At 41.5% G+C, this 21708-nt stretch overlaps 1 protein-coding gene and 1 long non-coding RNA gene across 5 annotated transcripts; both read left to right on the forward strand.

Moving 5' to 3' along the window:
• Positions 1-1920: 1920 nt before the first annotated feature.
• LOC5517793 lies at positions 1921-21476 on the forward strand. Its single transcript, XM_032362212.2, has 16 exons — positions 1921-2091; positions 5286-6089; positions 6638-6725; positions 6942-7087; positions 7507-7805; positions 8488-9322; positions 9898-11124; positions 11520-11780; positions 15236-15541; positions 15872-16077; positions 17133-17608; positions 18263-18404; positions 18681-18912; positions 19259-20083; positions 20666-20708; positions 21134-21476. The coding sequence occupies exons 2-16, from the start codon at positions 5348-5350 to the stop codon at positions 21138-21140; spliced, it is 5835 nt and encodes a 1944-aa protein (XP_032218103.1). The 5' UTR covers positions 1921-2091; positions 5286-5347; the 3' UTR covers positions 21141-21476.
• On the forward strand, positions 11817-14311 carry LOC125563122. 4 transcript variants are annotated; one of them, XR_007308137.1, is made up of 2 exons: positions 11817-11849; positions 12832-14311. It is a non-coding gene; the product is annotated as an uncharacterized LOC125563122 (long non-coding RNA). The 4 variants fall into 4 exon arrangements; XR_007308136.1 differs by having other exon boundaries at positions 11838-11872; XR_007308134.1 differs by lacking the exon at positions 11817-11849 and adding an exon at positions 12300-12559.
• Positions 21477-21708: the final 232 nt, after the last annotated feature.

Here is a 21708-nt window from a genome sequence, read left to right on the forward strand (position 1 = left end):
AGGAAGAGTGAGAAATGAGGCGGAGAAAGGAGACACAAGCTCCAAACCAAACCAAGAAACCAAATGAAGAAAGGGAGTAAAAGAGAGAAATAGGACGGAGAAAGGAGATATCGGAGATACAAACATCAAACCAAACCAAGAAATCAAATGGATTGAATTGAGTAGGCTCATAAATTTCCTTTTTCAGTCCTTTTTTGTCGAAAATCAACAGATCTATTTAAGTTCCGTTTCTAATCAAAACGACTGCAACTTCTAAATTCGCCCACGTTATGCAAAAAAAGCAATTTCTTAATATGCAATCCTTTAATTTTGCCGAGTAGTAAATAATCCATCTCCAATATCACGCACTTTGTAGCGGGAATGGCTTATTAGTGGCAAGTTGACGCCGATGATTCCGAGTAGGTAAAGGCAGGGTTGTTGTTGCTGTTTTGGCTGAAAAGCTTTTAATGAATTTCCTTATTCTCTTATTATGTTTAAATCTGCGATGACGTTAGGCGAATCCATAAATAAATAAAATGTGATAAAACATGGCCTAGGGAGCCAATAGAGCAAATCAATTTAAGCGACAGGTGTTTTATGGTAAAAGATACCTGTGTTATAAAATACCGTGCGGGGACTTGGTCCAGACATGATAAAATATACACCAGGCTTTTTAATCAGTCATTCAAAACAATGCCACCCTTTATAAAGATTGTGTTTTACTGAAACAGTAATAAAACGTGTCGGACAAGACCTGTAATAGCCACAGCGTAAAACGGGCCAATAGCAATTTTTATAAACCAACGACTATTAGAAGGATAAGATTGACAACATTCACTGGTGAATCGTTTTTCATTCTCCACTTTCCTTATTAACTTATCTTTTACACAACAAGTGTCAAACAAAGGTTCGACAAAAGTACAAAATTTAGCAAGGATTCAAACAAGACTGTTTTTTTTCCTGCTCGGTCGACTTTGAGACTTCATAATGAAACTGAGGCTATATACACCTGAAAACAAACGAACTACTTACTGAAAATTAAAAAAATCTACTTTTTTTTCTTCGCTTATTTTTATTTTGGTTTAGTTTATTTTGGGGTCCAAACCATTAAAACCTCTTTCCCGAATAAAGATATCTCCCTTCCATTATTTTTCAAACGAATTATAACCATTTTTGACAATTTTTATTGCTCTATTTGAGGTCTCTCGTTCCGCTTCGTCGCCAAAATACACAGGACACGGCGTGTAAAACTAAGAAACTGTTTATTTTTAAATAGAACCTGTTCTCACTCCCGCTACCTACCAGCTTAATAATGCAAAAGATGATCCGCACTACGGATAGCTATATTTTGATCCTAATGCAGCTTAATGATTTAAAAGCAATATACCACTACGTAATTGATTCTACAAGGGTTTGCATTTAATCTGTGACGTATTATGTCTTTTGTCAAAACAAAAAGGACATAGAGCAATGATCCGTGTCTCGTTGCCCTTTATTATATTGACAATGAGTTTAATGTGTGCCTCGAAAACACACCTTTTAAGAACATAGAATCAACGCCAAAATGCACCACTTGATTATAAGATAAAACGGAAAAAAAACGCATCTGGTATGTTTAATTTTAAAAACTCGCACAAAACCGTGTTTTTGCGAGCTTTTGGCTTTCAAAGCCTCGATACAGTTCTTCTGTTTTGAAGAAATTCATTTATTTTCTTGTGCGTGAGCTGCCTTTATCGACTCAAATTTCGTGTTTTGCTTTTTCCGCTTTGTAGGTTAGATGTTGGTGCTGTTTCAAGTGACCCTTAGGTTATTTATAGGCGTAGGCATTTTACATTGAAGAGGTGACGGGTTCGCTGTGTTTTCTCAAACACGCGGCGCATTATAATGTCAAGCGTGACAATGCGCCTATCAGTGCTCTGCTATGATTGGTCAGCACGATTATCAATTGTCTTCTACAGTCAGCAAGCTCAGTAGAACGCCCGGGTCCATTTAGGCCAAATTCGGTCTGAAAGCTCTTACATTTTCCTCGTAAAAAAACCTTATTTGAAGGATCTAGACCTAGAAAATTTGTCAGGACAAAGTTAAGTCATCAGTGAGGACATATACCTAAAGGTATGGTGTTTTTCTCCCGTAGTTTCTGGTACAAGGAGGTTTTTATCGCCACCTTGTGTTCTAGCAGGCATTCGAGGCATGTAGAATACCAAGCCAGATAAAAACTTGCCTTGAAGGATAATTTTACTTGCTATAACCGTAAAAATTGGTCCCAGATATTGTATTACGATTCATATACTAGATGTAGTTGGATTGTGGTAGTATCTAAGGATTTCTACTCTAATTTCGTGATTTTTATGACGCGCTGTCTCTGATATTGTGTTGTCGAATTACAAACATGGTCAAATTTGAATTTCTAATTTTTGTCACAGTTCCAAAATAAAGTTTTGTTCTGTTCCTATGCTTTCTAAATCAAACAAATCCTTCCCCCAATAATTTTATTTTGTTTAGCTTCCACCAGTCTTTGGATACTTGCTTTTAACGGAGATCATATTTTTAACAACATGGTACAAATTTCTGTTATTTTTTTATTTCCTCACTTTACTAAAGTATAAAGGTGGTCACCAAACATTGTTTTTCTTGTCTAAGTTCTCGAAAATTCATGTGATCTGTACCATCTTTTATTAGAAGTCATTATACTTTTCGTTTTGCTTGAGGTTATTTTTAATTCTTTTATTTTCCCCGTCAATGGACCATATTCCATGATGTTGTAGTCTTTATGATTTTTTTCTTTACGTAAGTAACTGACATGCATTTAGTGGATTTCATCTATTGTTTATTGCAACTTTTCAAGCTGTAAATTTTGCGCCAGCCATAAGCGGAAATAGTTTAAGGGGTTTTTATTTTCACCGTCTACATCTTTCCTATTTTTTCCTGCATTTAGAAAATAAATATTTCCTCAAATAACATTTACGTATAACATCGGAAAAAAATAAAACGAGTCATCAGTGATAAAATGTACAGAATAAAATACTCAGGTATTTTTTAATCTGAAAATGGTCTATTATTATACGGTATTCTTATTACAATTTTAATTGTGAATTGTGGCATTGAATTATTTAGTTCTCAATCTTTTGGTCTTGCTCAGGTAAAATCTGGCATAGATTATAATCAACATTTCAGCACGCGGTGGAAAATACAAACCCCAAAATACGGAACCCGGAATTCGCTTCAAAGCAAATGAAAAACGCGATGACGACATTGTATAAGGCATGCTCACTTCTGTTCTCACTTATTCGTCTGGCTAGGCTATCTTTTTCAAGATGTATCAGTATACATCCAAATCAATCGCTATTACGTTTCGCTTTACCAACATCCTTTACAAAATATCGTAGAGATTTTGTTAGGCTAAGCCCAGACTTAACCTTTTAGAATTTTTACATGCTGTGATGTGATGTATAGCTACAATCAACCGCCTAGGGTCTACTTTTTACCACAGAGAAAAAAAAAACCTTTGCAATTTTTTTTCCTTTTTCAAAATCAAAAATATTTCACACACTCCATAGAAGTGAGTGTTTACTGTAAAAGTCTCGCGAACCCTGAGGTTTAGTTGAACCTCAATCTTTCTATTATTGCCATTGGACCTTTTGTTTAGGCAGAACAAGGGTCTCTTATACTAGCCAATCACAATTCATGTTTTCATAATCAGTAACACCTTTTGGCTAAACAGGTTTCTCAAGTGTTATGCATATTTTAACATAATGTCATTGCCAAGCCAACAGACTAGACTACACAAACCATATGGCTTAAGATTATGTCAGTGGAGTTGATCTTATCACCCCATAGAATAAGCATCAAGACTTCATTGCCATAGTATTAGTGTAATTTCAAGTATCCCAACCATCATTTTTTGCTTCCGAACATTTTATACTTGCTACTCTTGAAAATCAACATTTGATTTCTTTGTTAATGATCAAAGTTACTCATGCACAAATTGTGTTTGTGGAATGCATCGTCCTTGACATTCCAGCCTCTGCTCTGGCGGTGAAGCAATATGTAAGCTGTTACAGCCCTCATTGTCTCTATAAACTCTGTGAATACTAGAATTCTAAGTGTTATAAATAGCCCTTTGTGGGTTTATCCTTCAGATCTTGTTGAGATTCATGTTACATGTGGTTCCCAATGCATATAGCCTTGCACCTACATAAGGCATGCTATGCTCAGGATTGTAAGTGTGACACAATCTCTTGGAGAAGGGCCAACTTTACTCACGTATAGTGATATCCTGTCTTTTAGGTTCTTTCATAATCCCTACCCAAGGGCATTTAGCTAAATGGATTTAAGTCTTGGGTTTTATTCTACCTCCGATTATTAAGATATTTGCTTATGTGATACAGGTATTCTTAGATGGATTTTATATGAAAGTTTTATTAAATTTTATTAAGACATGACTATAAGGGAAATCCATAAAAACCCAGATACATACAAAATACGACTAAGGGAAATTAGTCTTATCATTTCTGATTTAAATAATCTATTCTTAAAAAAATTAAAGAGGCAGGCCTTGGGAGGTAATATTTATTTGTGAGCAATGAATTTGTTTTTCAAGATATTTTTTTTCATTCATTGATATAACGTGATGTTTATGGAATTAGCCTGTTTTTATGGACTCGTGGATATGGTTTTAGATAGATAAAATCATAAAATTGAATTTCTGCTTCTCCTAATAATTTTTTTTTGCATTTATAAGCAACCAGTACTTTTTTAGTTAAATAAAATTAAAAGTTTATTTTTAACCTACCTTCTTGCAACAAAATTCTTAGTCTTCCACTTACAAATTTTATTTCTATGCTAGGTTTTCAGCAAACTGAAAACAGCATTGTTTAATTATTAAAAAATGGGCATGTTCTGTGATATTGATATATGAATATATGATGTATCTTTTTTAGTAACCAAGTTCCTTATTGTACAGTATTGTAAATCTATGCTTTTTGTAAACAAAATTTATTACTTTAGATTGAAAAAACCTTGTAACATACTATAGCTATTTCAATTCCTGGTCATAGATAGATAATTTTGTCTGAGTGCATTTTTACTAGCTCAATGCTCAGGAGATTAGTCATGTTTCCCTGTATCTATTCAATGTTAAATATGTTTAGATTAATTGATAGGGGAGAAAGGGAGTGGGTATGGGTGGTTATCCTTTGTGTTTTGTTCAATATGTTTCTTTTAACTTCTGATTCTGTAAGGTAATTTGCTTTCAATGATTTGCTTTTATTTGAAGCTAACTTAAAATTTTTTGTAATGTTCTTCAGGTAGTTGACAAGTCAACAAAGAACAAAAGAAAACATGTATTGCTAACAAAGACAAGACAAATATGACAGTCACGTCTCTTTTAAGCCCATCTTGCAAGGAAGTTGTCACTTCACCTTTAAAGCTTGACCCACCATACCAAGTCTCATGCAGCATAAATAACACAAAAACAGCACATCAACATGATCACAACAAAGAGCCTAGGCAACCTAGTGTGACTTTTAAGTCTGATAAACAGTCTCTCTCTCTAGTATTTTCTAATTGTAGATTAAAAGATATAGAAAATAATGACAGTTTATTAGATGTAGATGTTACAAATTTTACAAAGAATGCAAGTCGCGGGAGACGTAGGAGTGAAGATAAACGCTCAAAGTCAAACAGGCAATCAAGCAATGGGCAGAACCGGGGCAAAAGAGGTTCCAGGGCATATCAGAATTTTGACAACAATTCTAGTAATGGAAACTCAGGAGGTGATGGCAATGGAGAGGATAATGATGACAGCAATGATGACGATGATGATGAGTATTTAGACGATGATGAGGATGAAGAGGAGGAAGAAGAGGATGATGATGACGATGATGATGACGATAAGAATGATGATGACGACGAGGATGATGCATCATCTTGCATCAGTAGTAAGGAGAGAACTAACAGCCTTGGCAACAGCATGGATGAGAAGTTGTTGTGTGCGTTGCAAGCTGCAGGTGCGACTGTTGACGCAACTGTTGCTGCTGAGAATGGTCCTGTTGCCGCTGGAACACCTATTACATTACAAGGAATTTTGTGCCATGAAGCTCTTCCAGGAGGTATACCCATGTTTTACTCTTTACATTCTATTACTTATGGATGGCTGTTCAGATAGATTAAAGCATGAGTTTTGGAAGCTGCAACATACACAAGAAAGTAACTCTGATTTTTATATTCCTATTCTTTCTCCTAGATCAGCAACTGTTGCTATTTTGTTTTCGTCTGGTGGGGAGGGGGGTAAATTTGACTTTACTTGGGAGGGACTGTTACCCTCTCACTTGAGCCAATCCCTCCAACCCCTGCTGGCAATGGCTCTATCTACACTATCTGCTGTTGCTGCTTTTTTGACAATTATGGTGATTAACAATAAGTTGTGTATTTAAAATTTTAGTTTTAAAATTCTAAATTTAAAAATGTGAAAAATTTATTTCATTTTCATGGTTCCTGCAGGTCTTTGATTTAAATCGAATTTGTCACAGAGCCCCAAAGAAAGTCCTTGCTTGACCCTGTGACAATACAGGGTCTTGACCCATTATGAAGTCAAAGGTAGGTCGAGGGTCTCAGCAAATCAAATTTGATGATTTTAAATGTTACTCTATTTTTCAAGGCGTTCTTGTGGTCAATGTGAAGTGGCGGAACAAGACGTACTGTGGGTCCTTGATAGACTGCAGTAAGCATTCATGGGCCTCACCAAAGTATGTATTAATAGAATACGGATTTTATTTTTTAACATCTTGTAGCAAGTCTCAAAATATTTGGGGGGCATGATACAGAAACATCGAGAAAAAAATTGACTTCAAACATCAGTTGTGGATTGTTAAGTTGTCTGGTGAATGTGTCGTTGTATCTTCAAATGTAAACAACAAAGGAAGTGTATTATGTACGTTTTCTAATGTAGCATACATTTTCAGGTTTCAGTCGTCTGATGGCGTTGGATACCAAAGTAAGAACCGTCGATGCAAAAACAACGCCAGGAATGACATGAAAGGAAAGGGGAAGAGACTTCGGAGTAACTCCATTAACAACACAGAGAGTCCCTCCAAGGACAGCATCAATGGTAGGAAACAGGGAGTGATCCGGTGGTGAGGGGGTTTGGGTAGGGGGGAGTAGAAACAGGGAATGATTCAGGGGGGCCTCTTTTCATACATTTATGGCATTTAACGGCTGGGAGGCTCATATTGAGAAAATCTGTGATTTTTTGCCTGTTTGTTTGAGTAGCTCGTGCAATTGGCTACCATGCCCACAAGGGAAAGCGCACACACACTCTTAGAACCAATCAAAATGCAGAATTAGTTACCGCACCTGTTAGAAAAGGGTAAAGAAACACTGCTTTCTAGCACATAATCAGTGTGGTAGGGAACGCGTCCACTTAATGCCCCTCCCCTCTCTTTCCCTTCGCCTGCTATGGCCCTGGTAAAAGGAAGAAAAGAGACTCAGATAAAACATGTTTGTCATAATCCTATCTGTTTTGTACAGACTCTCCACTCAAACAAAAACTTCGTGGCCGCAAAAAGACCATCTCTGGCAGCTCCACCGGTAAAGGCAATAGCTTTCGCACCATCGGCAACAAGCGAAAAGGCAAGAATGCAGACGATGATAGCGATGATGGACGACCCGGCAAGAGAAGCTGTACTATGAAAGGCGCTCCCTCGCCCCAACCATCCCCTACCCTGATAGAATGTCCTGAGCCAGGATGTGGAAAGAAATACAAGCACATTAATGGTCTGCGGTATCACCAGACGCATGCGCACTTGGATAAGATTGCCCCAGATGAGGTTAGTCATATGACATCATGTCATTGTGGCGGGTTTTTTTTACAATTGAAACGGATTGAAAATTTCATGTTTCGATCGTATTCTCAGACTTTGTAATTGTATACTGTAGCCCACTAAATCCTCTGTATATACTGTATTTATTACGGAAAATTAGTCAGCCAATAAGCCAACAAAAAGATTTTACACTCTTTGTGTGTAATATTAGACCTATTAAAATAATCTTACCAATGTGAATTGCAAATGGAAAAAAAGCAGTTATACTAACAAAAATACCATGAGTCTTTCTCTATTTCTAACGCATATAGATATAAATAAGTCCTGCCAATATTGTATTCTTTCAGAAAATTCCCATAATTCCATTAAAATAAGTGTCTACACATTCTCTCCTGTTTTGATTCCATGCATAGATACTGTTGTGTTGTAAGCCTGCGAGCCAGTCTGCCCTTTAACGTCCCTAGTCCGTAAAAACAATTGCCCAGTAGGCGCTCGTGGGGTCAGGTTTCCCTCTAGTTCGGGTGAGCGCTCGGAGAAAACGCTGTTCTTGCGCCTCCAGAGCTCGCTCGTGCTTCAGCACTTCGTCATTGTCGCGCCTAACTTTGGGACTTTCTGCCAAAGGAGAGACGGCTAGCAGTCTATTTAGTTGTCGCACCTCGAGTTTCTCAATGTCACTTATCTTTTACAGAGTAACAACTCAGACGATCGCTCGACGACCACTCCTTCTCCGGAAGACGACTTCAAAGAGCCTGGTTCAGCTCGGACCCTTACCCGGGGACGTGGCGGGGGGATGGCGACACGGAACCGTAGCGTATCTCCCGGGGTATCGGATACTAGCGCTATCAAGGAGGAGAGCAACTCGAAAAGCAATCGGAAAACAAAGGGACTTGTTACAGAGGATAAAGTAAAGACCGAATCAGCGGAGAATAAGATAGAGCAAACTGAGAAAGTTGAGCCTGAGAGACCTGTTCAAGTTAAGAAAGAAGTAGGCGAAGACGAGCGATCAAGCTTGGCAGTTGAGCAACAGGAGGACACTAGAATCAAGGAGGAACCTGTTGCGCAGGGAAATTACAACATTAAACATAGCGAAGAGGAAGGAGAGTTTGTTGAAGTAGCGGATAAGTCAACTGATACACGCATGATGAACCAGTCGCAGGAGCCAGCACTAACCCCGGTCACGCAGTCCCTTAAGGTGGATTCCCCCATGGAAGTGGTACCCACCCAACAGGTACCAGAGGCGGCTACCGAGCAGGAAGTATGGGAGACTGTTGTCGATAGTGGACACAGTGGTGAGCTAAATTTCGGGGGCAAGGAGACGGTCAGCATTGAAGAGATGATGGGTGGGGACCAGGAGGGAGGGGACACGGTGCTGGTGGAAGGGGGGAAGGCGGCGGACGTGAGGGGTGTGGTGTCTAAAGATGAGAGGAGGCAGATTGTCCTGCCAGCGGGAAGCATGAATCAACTTGGCATTGAGGTAGAGGACATCAGCGAGAACGAGGAGGATATAGACCCTGGCAAGGAAGGTGAGTTGGAAGAATTCATATCTCTATCACCTCTAAAATCTGATGATTTTCTTTACTAATTTAATGACAAACAATGTAACGTGATCCATTTTTGGCAGTTGTTTTTGGGGGTTATTACGATATTTTCGAATGAACTTGATAGAAGAATAGAACTTTGTATTTAGATATTTCAGAATCACAAAATGTGTCTTTCACTCTAGAGATTTGTTGACTTGTTTTATTGTGCCTTCCACACAACGAAACTAGATATATTATAAATATATGGAACATTTAACAAATAGATATTTTTTGCATGCATCTGTCCTTTGAAAATCCACACAAACACGAATCGGCTCATTGCGTATCTTTAGTTCATAGCACGCTGTAATATCATCCGTAAATTGTTAAAGGACAGAAGGAGGATAAAACGCACAAAAAAATGAGATGTATAATTGAGAAAAAACAAAAGTGATTCTAGAAAACAACGCACGCCCAATGACGTCAAATGGGCGTGTCTCGAATCACTTATTTTTCTCGGCCAATCAGAGCTCGCATTTGACTAGCGTTGTTGTATGAATATTTTTGTTATTTTTCAGATATTGACTATGATGGCGATGACGAAGTGAACAGGGCTCTAGATGGTTTACAAAAATCAACTTTCCATTACAACAAAACATCGGACAAACAAGCGATTTCTTCCCTAAAGGACCCAAATCTGATTTCCTCGATAACTGCAGCTAAAGATCTCATGGACAACGTTATTACCTCAGAAGATGGAATAACGGCAAAGTCGGTGATCCTGGAAACTGGGAACATGGAAGGGACTTCAAACATCGAGGAATGTACGGAGCGAACTAATTACATGGCGAGTTTAGGATTAAGACCTGAGAAAGAACACCCTGATGTTGCTATGGGGACGTCAACTGATTCGGAACCAATGAAGGAAGGGGATACTGGTGCGAAAACAAGTCTTAGCATGTTAAGTCTAGTATCAAAAAGTTTGACGGCAAGTAGGAGTGAACCGCCTTTGATAAATACAGACGCTCCATCCATGCGCTTTAAATACTTCACCTGCCGTAGTTACGGTGATCAGACTTACACATTGTCAACATCTAATCTTACATCCACGAGCGCGAGCTCTGCAACCACTACGCTATCACTCATACGCAACCCCGAGACTCTAAAGCAAGAACATGCCAAGGGATACGCGAGTGTACACTCCAAGGATATGCCACCTATTGTCCGAGAGGAACGCCAAAACACGGGCACTTCAAATGTCGGGCCTAACTACACGAGATCAAGCACCCAGGCCGAGTGTATGATCTCGTCCATTCATAAACACGGACCTAAGGAGGCTTTTAAAGAGGAGAGTATTGAAGGATCTAGAAACATGAGTACCAGCGGGTCCGTTATCATGTCGTCGGACAGGTTCCCTACCCATTCCGCACAGGCCAAGTGCACTGCAAATACCTCAATGTCGTATAGCTCACCTAAAAGCTCCATCGCGGTCACGTCAATGAAGCGTGCAACAGGGCTCTGTTCATCCGAGCGGATCAATGTCAACGAAAGCTTATCAAAGAAACCTGGTTTGGACTCAAGTGAAGTTAATGGAACTAGCGAGGAACTTACAGGAGGTAACTCTGAGAAAACCGGAAATGACGCAAGGGACGATGACAAACTTCGCGTGTTGCCTAGGCAACCTCCAACCTTGATCCCCAAGCACAGCCGACTGGCCGCACCCTCTCTTCCGGTGGGTGTGGCTCACCCCTATCACAGGGGGTCCCAGTTCAGCACGGTGTCTACCTCTGCTGCCAGTACATCAGGTAAGTCAAGATGGTCAATATTCTGTGACTTTAACATCAGGTAAGTCAAGATGGTCAAAATTCTGTGACGTTATCAGGAATATAATAGAGACTTGAAGAGGTGACAATGTTGACAGCTTGGGAAGTGTAACAGAGAGATATTTTGCACTTGGCAATAATACGGTGGAAATCTCTATGAAACTGCCCACCCAAGAGAGTTCCCACGAAGGTAATCACGAAGAAAGGAATGTTTTGTTTTTCAAATCGTCACTTGTTTTGCGCAAGCTTTATGTTTACTTTAGCATAATAAAATTCCACATAGAAGTGTTTTTTGTACTATGTGTAGAAGTATAAGTCATCCGTTGACATTAATAATCTTATCGTGTTCCATGCTTTTCAACGTTTCTACCCTATAGGCCTTTCTGTCACGTCCCCTCCCGGCCTTTCTCGAGATTCAGTCCCACCAAAATCTCTAACCCCCGACCCTGAGGGCAAGCCCCTTGGTCTTAAGAAGCCACGGGCGGAAAAGGCGCAGGTGATACCTGTAGGCGAGGTCGGTCCAGTCGCTGTCAAGAGGAGTCAGATACCCGCTATACACGTTGGACTACCGTCTGTGGTACCAGTCGGGGCACCAGGACTCAAGGGACAAGCATCCCTTCACGCTAGTGTTAGGCAAGGTAAGTAAGTAGTGTTAGGCAAGGTGACTAAGTATTGTTAGGCAAGGTGAGTGAGTATTGTTAGGCAAGGTGAGTAAGTAGTGTTAGGCAAGGTAAGTAAGTAGTGTTAGGCAAGGTAAGTAAGTAGTGTTAGGCAAGGTGAGTAAGTAGTGTTAGGCAAGGTAAGTAAGTAGTGTTAGGCAAGGTAAGTAAGTAGTGTTAGGCAAGGTGAGTAAGTAGTGTTAGGCAAGGTGAGTGAGTAGTGTTGGGCAAGGTGAGTGAGTATTGTTAGGCAAGGTGAGTAAGTAGTGTTAGGCAAGGTGAGTGAGTATTGTTAGGCAAGGTGAGTAAGTATTGTTAGGCAAGGTGAGTAAGTAGTGTTAGGCAAGGTGAGTAAGTAGTGTTAGGCAAGGTGAGTGAGTAGTGTTAGGCAAGGTGAGTAAGTATTAGGCAAGGTGAGTGAGTAGTGTTAGGCAAGGTGAGTGAGTAGTGTTAGGCAAGGTGAGTAAGTATTGTTAGGCAAGGTGAGTGAGTAGTGTTAGGCAAGGTGAGTGAGTAGTGTTAGGCAAGGTGAGTAAGTAGTGTTAGGCAAGGTGAGTAAGTAGTGTTAGGCAAGGTGAGTAAGTAGTGTTAGGCAAGGTGAGTGAGTATTGTTAGGCAAGGTGAGTAAGTAGTGTTGGGCAAGGTGAGTGAGTAGTGTTAGGCAAGGTGAGTGAGTAGTTTTAGGCAAGGTGAGTAAGTAGTGTTAGGCAAGGTGAGTAAGTAGTGTTAGGCAAGGTGAGTGAGTATTGTTAGGCAAGGTGAGTAAGTAGTGTTAGGCAAGGTGAGTAAGTAGTGTTGGGCAAGGTGAGTGAGTAGTGTTGGGCAAGGTGAGTGAGTAGTGTTAGGCAAGGTGAGTAAGTAGTGTTAGGCAAGGTGAGTGAGTAGTGTTAGGCAAGGTGAGTAAGTATTGTTAGGCAAGGTGAGTGAGTAGTGTTAGGCAAGGTGAGTAAGTAGTGTTAGGCAAGGTGAGTAAGTAGTGTTAGGCAAGGTGAGTAAGTAGTGTTAAGCAAGGTGAGTAGTGTTGGGCAAGGTGAGTGAGTATTGTTAGGCAAGGTGAGTAAGTATTGTTAGGCAAGGTGAGTAAGTATTGTTAGGCAAGGTGAGTAAGTAGTGTTAGGCAAGGTGAGTAAGTAGTGTTAGGCAAGGTGAGTAAGTATTGTTAGGCAAGGTGCGTAAGTAGTGTTGGGCAAGGTGCGTAAGTAGTGTTGGGCAAGGTGAGTAAGTAGTGTTAGGCAAGGTGAGTGAGTATTGTTAGGCAAGGTGAGTGAGTATTGTTAGGCAAGGTGAGTAAGTATTGTTAGGCAAGGTGAGTAAGTATTGTTAGGCAAGGTGAGTAAGTATTGTTAGGCAAGGTGAGTAAGTAGTGTTAGGCAAGGTGAGTAAGTATTGTTAGGCAAGGTGAGTAAGTAGTGTTAGGCAAGGTGAGTGAGTAGTGTTAGACAAGGTGAGTAAGTAGTGTTAGGCAAGGTGAGTAATTAGTGTTAGGCAAGGTGAGTGAGTATTGTTAGGCAAGGTGAGTAAGTATTGTTAGGCAAGGTGAGTAAGTAGTTTTAGGCAAGGTGAGTAAGTAGTTTTAGGCAAGGTGAGTAAGTAGTGTTAGGCAAGGTGAGTAAGTATTGTTAGGCAAGGTGCGTAAGTAGTGTTGGGCAAGGTGAGTAAGTAGTGTTAGGCAAGGTGAGTGAGTATTGTTAGGCAAGGTGAGTGAGTATTGTTAGGCAAGGTGAGTAAGTATTGTTAGGCAAGGTGAGTAAGTATTGTTAGGCAAGGTGAGTAAGTAGTGTTAGGCAAGGTGAGTAAGTAGTGTTAGGCAAGGTGAGTGAGTAGTGTTAGGCAAGGTGAGTAAGTAGTGTTAGGCAAGGTGAGTAATTAGTGTTGGGCAAGGTGAGTGAGTAGTGTTGGGCAAGGTGAGTGAGTAGTGTTAGGCAAGGTGAGTAAGTATTGTTAGGCAAGGTGAGTGAGTAGTGTTAGGCAAGGTGAGTAAGTAGTGTTAGGCAAGGTGAGTAAGTATTGTTAGGCAAGGTGCGTAAGTAGTGTTGGGCAAGGTGCGTAAGTAGTGTTGGGCAAGGTGAGTAAGTAGTGTTAGGCAAGGTGCGTAAGTAGTGTTGGGCAAGGTGCGTAAGTAGTGTTGGGCAAGGTGAGTAAGTAGTGTTAGGCAAGGTGAGTGAGTATTGTTAGGCAAGGTGAGTGAGTATTGTTAGGCAAGGTGAGTAAGTAGTGTTAGGCAAGGTGAGTAAGTAGTGTTAGGCAAGGTGGGTAAGTAGTGTTAGGCAAGGTGAGTGAGTAGTGTTAGGCAAGGTGAGTAAGTAGTGTTAGGCAAGGTGAGTAAGTAGTGTTAGGCAAGGTGAGTAAGTAGTGTTAGGCAAGGTGAGTGAGTATTGTTAGGCAAGGTGAGTAAGTAGTGTTAGGCAAGGTGAGTAAGTAGTGTTAGGCAAGGTGAGTGAGTAGTGTTAGGCAAGGTCAGTAAGTATTGTTAGGCAAGGTGAGTAAGTAGTGTTAGGCAAGGTGAGTAAGTATTGTTAGGCAAGGTGAGTGAGTAGTGTTAGGCAAGGTGAGTAAGTATTGTTAGGCAAGGTGAGTAAGTAGTGTTAGGCAAGGTGAGTGAGTATTGTTAGGCAAGGTGAGTAAGTAGTGTTAGGCAAGGTGAGTGAGTAGTGTTAGGCAAGGTGAGTAAGTAGTGTTAGGCAAGGTGAGTGAGTATTGTTAGGCAAGGTGAGTAAGTATTGTTAGGCAAGGTGAGTAAGTATTGTTAGGCAAGGTGAGTAAGTAGTGTTAGGCAAGGTGAGTGAGTAGTTTTAGGCAAGGTGAGTAAGTAGTGTTAGGCAAGGTGAGTAAGTAGTGTTAGGCAAGGTGAGTAAGTAGTGTTAGGCAAGGTGAGTAAGTAGTGTTAAGCAAGGTGAGTAAGTATTGTTAGGCAAGGTGAGTAAGTAGTGTTAGGCAAGGTGAGTAAGTAGTGTTAGGCAAGGTGAGTAAGTAGTGTTGGGCAAGGTGAGTAAGTAGTGTTGGGCAAGGTGAGTAAGTAGTGTTGGGCAAGGTGAGTAAGTATTGTTAGGCAAGGTCAGTGAGTATTGTTAGGCAAGGTGAGTAAGTATTGTTAGGCAAGGTCAGTGAGTATTGTTAGGCAAGGTGAGTAAGTATTGTTAGGCAAGGTGAGTGTGTAGTGTTAGGCAAGGTGAGTAAGTATTGTTAGGCAAGGTGAGTGAGAGTTGTTTGGCAAGGCGAGAGTAGTGTTAGTGTTTGGCGATTAGGACGCGAGTAAGGCGCGTAGCCGGGATTTCTTGAGGGGAAATGGGTGTGCAGTTATAGATATTATATGCGAAGACAGCGAGACAGTGATCAAGCGACCGACGCGTCGACGTGTTTTAAGCTTATGTGAACTAGAATTTGACTTACTATTGCCTTCTGATTAATTGATGCATATCGGTGATTTTCTTTAGGGCTAAAGGACGAACGATCAACGACGCCTCTCGGGCTCAGCAGAAAAGCAGCTAGTCCCAGAGCTCTCTCATTAAGCCCCAAGCCCATCTCAACTAGTCCTAGGCCTCCAGCTCTCTCCTCTTCTCGGCAAGCGACCACTGAAATGAGCTCTTCCAAGATCGTCCTACCTGTTGCAGAGCATGCGTCCAAGTGTAAAACCGCTGAGAGGGATGACAGCTCGGAAGAATCGAACGTGGTGATACTGAAGGAGGATAAGGAGAAATCAAGAGAGGGCAAGTCTGGCAGTGAAAGCGACCGGTCTGCAGGTATGCGCGCGCAGCATGAATGGTATACTCGAACTCACGGCCTAGGATAACTCGAACTCCCACTAACTCGAACTGACTTCAAGTACACTTGAGAACAATGTTTAGTCATTTCTTTTCGAATAACTTGAACTCCCGCTATCTAGAACGACTTCAAGCACCTAGATAACAATGTTTATAGTAATATATACTCGGACGCGAACTGACTTTAGAGTTCTATAGTTCTATAAGTTCTATATAGTCTTACTTCTAGTTATTTCTACTGGAATGGAACATACAGCACGAAACGCTACATACACCTGATTTACAAACATACCCACCTCCCTCCCACAGAACGGAGCCCTTACGCTAACTCGCAAGACAAGGTCTCAGCAGAGCAGCTAAAGATATTCCAGTTGCAACAGCAGCAGCGACAGCTTTATCAACAGCTCGCGCAAAGTGGGCCTACACAGATGGCCTTGGCGCTAGGATACGACCCATGGGCGCTCAGGATGATGGAGCAACAACAGCAAATGAACCAGGCAGAAGAGGGAAGAGAGGTAAGGGCATAGAAATGAATGGTGTTTGGATGATACAGCAATGAATAGACCTTGTCCAACGAAGGGATAGATTTAAGGGCATAAGGGAAAGGAAAGGAAGACTGGGCCGACTTTATCCATTATTGCAGCCATAAGCTGAATTACCCTGGATTTACATTACACCGGGTCTTATTCGGACTACTACATAAGGCGCACTGTGCTGCCACGCAGTTTACATGGATGGGAGAGTGTTAGTTTGTTAATGCCCCTTTTGTTTATGCGGCCAAGTACAGACACTAAAGTTGGACTCTGCCTTCTTCAGTGGTTCTTTAACGTCCCACAATAATAGGTTGATTAGCTAGAGTTTGGGAGACGGGACCGCCATTTAATGTAGTCATCCTAGCCACGAGGGATACACAGTACCCAATGTAGAGAGCCAGGTTTTTTACATCTGAAAAAACCCCAAGTTGACCTGACCTGGGTTCGTACCCTGGTCCTCTTGAGAAGCGAAGCCCGCACCACTCTCTAGAAGATAATAATCTTCGCATAGAAGATAATAATGTTTGGATGATGCAACTACAATGAGTACACCTTGTCAAACGAAGGGATACAGGTTAGGACATAGAAGAGAATGTTTGGATGATGCAATTACAATGAGTACACCTTGTCAAACGAAGGGATACAGGTTAGGGCATAGAAGAGAATGTTTGGATGGTGCAACTACAATGAGTACACCTTGTCAAACGAAGGAAAAGAGGTTAGAAGAGAGTAATGTTTACATGATACAATAGTAATGAAGAGAGGTGAGGCACTATGGGGGATACAGTTTGAATGGGTACAGTAGTTAGTCATAAATTATGAAGAGAGGATTCGTCTAGGGAGAGAAAAATAGAAAATAAGGAAGAGCAGCCTGGTGGTGGGAGACATGCCCAGGCGACCACTGTACACAAAGATAGCAAATAAGGTTTACAGTGGGATGATTAACCTAATATACATGTGAAAATGTCACGTAATAATTTGCCACGGCAACCTTAGAAAAAAGAGATTTTTCAATTATCGTCGTTTTGTCTGCTCAGCTTCTAAAGGATAAGAGAGATGAGCCACAACGACAACGCCCAGAGAAATCCGACTCGCACAGCAGCGGCGAACGCTACACTATCGAGCATCGCGGTACCGACCCAGTCCCTCCTCCCCGCTCAGACCTTACGCGACACCAGTCAGACCCCTCCCTCTCACGTGACACATCCCGACCATCCCCCTCTCGGGACATGACTCGCAGCTCCGAAACCATTCCCCGGCTGACATCAGCTGAGGAAATTCTTGGAAGGGCATCACAGCGAATCGACGAGGCGTCTACACGAGCGATCCAGAAAGTCGTAGAAGGTTCTGGAAGGGGTGGGTCCAAGGGGGATGAGCCCCCGGAAAAGAGGCTGCGGGCGGATACTGGTAGGGCGGAGGAGTTGAGCGAGCGGGAGCTGCAGAGGCAGAAGTACCGACAGCAGGAGGAGTACCTCTCCAAGCAGATGTTGCAGCAGAAAATCTCGATGTTCAAGTAAGAAGCCATTTGACCTTGTATCTAAGCGTTTTTTTTTTTCCTATCATTCTGGAATGGAAAAATGGTTGGTAGAAAATGTTCAGAATGGCATTCGAATGGGAACGCGGGATGAACGCACGCTTTTTCTATTCTAATCATTCTCATTCCGGAATAACAAGTAAAAAAATGCGTCTCTCTTAACTTTTAGAAGGCCAATCACGCCGCCATTTTATGACCCGCACAATACCGAGTGACTCAAAGCATCAATTTCCATCGGCTTATCGAAGCAAGTAACTGAAAAACTTTCAATCAAATATCATCAACAAAGTATCATTGATGGTTAATTTAAAGTTTTCTTTCAGAAGAGCCGCTGTATTTTTAATCGACATTATTTTGACTGACTGAACTGAAGTACCTGAGAATTGTATTCCTTCTCTTACTGTAAGCAGCTTTCTTGCTCTGTCAGCCGTTATTTTGTCATCCTAGCAAAATACCATGCACGAGAAAGAATTCATCTCCATTGGCTGATTTTGGGAAGCTACTTTCAATTGAATTAGTTATTCAGATGAATTCTATTATGGCTGAGTGGGGCTCTTTAACATTGCATTGACTGACCTAGTTGTAATGTGAGCTCTCGCTCGTTTGCCCCTGTTCACCTTTTTCTAATTTTAGGATGGACAGCGAGCAGCAGAAGCGCCAGCAAGGCCTGACGGGATTACGCTCTGAATCCAAGGACAAGGGAAGAGACGAGGACGACTTTCCGAGAGCAAAATCGCCACTGGAAAACCACTACGGGGATCGATCCAGGGGCCAGGTACTTGTCCCGCAGTATTGAAATGTGTAGCGAGGCCCGATTTTTCCTTACATAATACACTTCGGCCATTCATCTCGACTGTGATACTAAGAACTTATTCATAATCTGGCGTTTTTTTTATTATTAAAAAGCAAAATGGCTGTTGAAGTGATATCGCGCTATTCCATGATCTTCGAAATTGCCCAAAAATCCTGTAGAAGCTCACGTTGGCCTTTTTTAAGGAGTTAAAAGTTTGGTTTGGTCTTCAGAATTTATTGGATGATATATATTTTTCAGGACTTAAGTCGAAACAGCAAAACCTCACACCACAGCGAACCCGACTCTAGACCCGAATTATCTCATAAGCACTCTGCGCGGACCACGTGGTCATCGCGATCACCTGTCACGGGCCGTCACGTGGACAGTGCTGCTGACGAGCGTGCGTACTCTCACCTTCCGTCCTACCTCCAGTCAGCTCGCCTTTCATCTAAACAAATGCTGGGACAGATGAACTTTGACCCTGCTACAGGTCAGTCAACATTCCGTTTGATTTTTAGGAATTTACAAGTGGCTTTGCAAGTAAATTCCTTTGTAATGTTACCGGCAAATTGCAATTATACCCTAGCACCAAGCTAATTTAATTATTTATTTAATTAGAGTCGAATCATCATTTTAGAAAATTTTGAATCTTCTTGTCATTTTTTTCGTGACATCAGCTAAATCTTTTTTCTCTTTTTTTTCTTGTGGTTTTTTTTTTCTGTTCAACACCTTATTTCCCTTCAATCGGCAATGTGTCACATTCCAATACTATTCTTATCCCCCTCAAGCGGTTATTTGCTTGTGTCACTTTCTAATACAGTCTTTACCCCCCTCAGGCGCTCCATTGCTACCCATGCTGCACCCCTCCATGCTGATGCCACACCCTCTCGCCATGCCAGGCCTTATGATGAGCATGTCTTCCGGGATGATCTCCGGCAGCAACACCTCCACGACTACCACCGCGACGTCCTCCCGATCGCGCGACCCGGACTCCTCCCCTTACCGCACCCCTTCCGACCGCTCAAGCCCCCTTACCGTCGGAGGACGCTCCTCAAGACCTCGAAGTCCACCTAGGTTGATGGAGCCACGCCCTAGGAGCCCTGTTAGGTCTTCAAGCCCAAGTGGGGTGAGACGTGAATACAAGGGAAGTGATAGGTCACCGGTAGTCTCTGTTGCGTCCAGGAGCATCTATCGAGCAAACGAAAGAGTATCGAGCCCTTCGTATGTTAGGGCCACCACGAGTTCGCCGTCAGTTGTATCGAAAGGGTTCAGAACAAGCCCTACGTCACAGCTCCACAAAGTTAACGAGAGAATCCCGACAAGCTCGCCATCAACAAAGATGTACAAATCCGCAAGCCCAGCCTCGACACCACACAGATTGACAGATAGGAGGGACCAAGAGGGACAGGGATCGAGAGGTGCCGGGATCCACACGGAAGCACCGAAACACAAACCGCAGGACAGGCCCCGTGAGGAAGTTCCCCCTCAATCCAGGGGCAGTATCATCACGTCCAATTTGGCTGTGAGGAGGGGGGACGTGACCAGGGGGGTCATGACGGGGGAGGAGATCCTGAGACACCAGCAGCATAGCGAGGAGGAGCGCATGCGCCATCAGTACATGATGTACCGACTATTGGAGCAACAACAGCAAGAGGCTTACGGTAGGGTGAACAGGGGGAAGGGTAGGATGGGAAGGGAGTGGGGAGATAAGCAAATGGGAAATGAGGATAGTTGAAGGAGAGGGAAGATGAGCGAGAGTATAGGAAGAAGGAAGTGAAGCGTAGTTAAGGTAATTTGAGGACAGAAAACGGTGGTTTAGGTTCAAGAGAAGGATGGGAATTAAACAAAGGGGAGGAAATGTGATAGAAGGAACGGAAAGGGAAGTTTGACACGATTGGGAGAGATAAGGAGATTAATGAAACAGATGGAAAAGTAGAGAGAGAGTTAAGGTTAAGGTTATGTGAGGAAACAACGAAAGTTAACTAAATGTAAGGAAATGGGAGTGAGAGTAACGGGGGAACGTTAGGGTTCGGAATAAAAGGGTTCGGAATAAAAAGTGAAGGGAGAGAATTGTAAATATAGAAAGGAAAGGAAGTTATTGGAATAGATGGGAAGAGGAAAGGGATTAAAGTTAAGAATATGAGTGTGATAATGTTCACTTAACAAACGTGGGGAGGTAGAAATGGGTGCGGTGATGTTTACATTATTCTTATTGATTTTATAATTATCTTATATTATTTCAGCAATGCAACACAGTTCGCGTGCCGACCAGTACTATGGAAAAAGGTAACACGGACTACATCGAAAACATCCACCAATTTTCCCTGTCCCTTTTAAAAACATTTTAACACGATAGGTACGCGTTCTCTAGCCTTATAGCCGACGTCTTAGTGAGTTAATTCGGAAATTACACTTTTAAGGGTTTTGGGATTGGCGTGATATAAACCCGGTAGAAGTTTCTAGATTAACCCTTCTAGAGACAGCAAGCTCTAAGCAAGCTTCGCGATCTCAGGGCAACCCCTTTTTTTTTATGAATGTTTTCTTTTACGCATCAGGTTTACCTTTTTGCCATAGAAGTGCTTTTTCTTATTTTCTACAGCTAGAAATGTTAACTAAAATTAGTCTCACCAGTGTAGACGATGATTTTTTAGCTTTTACAGCATTGTAATTATTTTTTATATTTATGTTCCTTCTGTTTATTTTTCTTGCAGACAATGAGATGTCCCTAGAAGACAAAATTAAACATCCCAACTTCAATCAAGAACGAACTCTACACGCGTCAGCCTTTTCGCGCGCTTTTAGATTTTGGCGGGAAATAACTTGACGTCTGCGCGCATCTAAAAACATCAAAGCTGTTCATCTATTCTTCAAAAAGCATACTTTCAAGGACAGATTTCCTTGTAAATATTTCTTTTTTTCTAAAATGCATTTTCTATTACTGCAAAGATTTACAAAAATTTTGATTTAATTAACAGAGAATATTTTTATTGGTAAAAAAAGATTATTTTGTGCTTTCAAATTGTCAACAATATGTGAATAAAAATTAAAATGCGACTGCCTCTCATAAATCCCCACCCTATCTCTTAAAAAAAAACCGCTTGAATCACAACCTCTGATATGAAAACCATATAACACCGTTGTGTGTAAAGTGGCTTTTTTGCTTTGCCCGTATTTCTTGGTATGGTATGAAACAGTCTTTTCCTTGTCGGATCGTGACTTAACTGCCAAAACCACATTCGAGATATACCTGTAACATATGGAATAAATGACGAGTTAAAAAAACTAG

The sequence above is a fragment of the Nematostella vectensis genome, chromosome 5 (assembly GCF_932526225.1).
Source record: "Nematostella vectensis chromosome 5, jaNemVect1.1, whole genome shotgun sequence".
Classification (NCBI taxonomy): Eukaryota; Metazoa; Cnidaria; class Anthozoa; order Actiniaria; family Edwardsiidae; genus Nematostella; species Nematostella vectensis.

Bases quoted from the DNA above. Each gene is read 5' to 3' on its own strand.
- LOC5517793 (XM_032362212.2), top strand. From the start codon at position 5,348: ATGACAGTCACGTCTCTTTTAAGCCCATCTTGCAAGGAAGTTGTCACT. The intron at 6,726-6,941 runs GTATGTATTAAT...ATACATTTTCAG, and splicing joins CATTCATGGGCCTCACCAAA to GTTTCAGTCGTCTGATGGCG. The intron at 11,781-15,235 runs GTAAGTAAGTAG...GATTTTCTTTAG, and splicing joins TCACGCTAGTGTTAGGCAAG to GGCTAAAGGACGAACGATCA.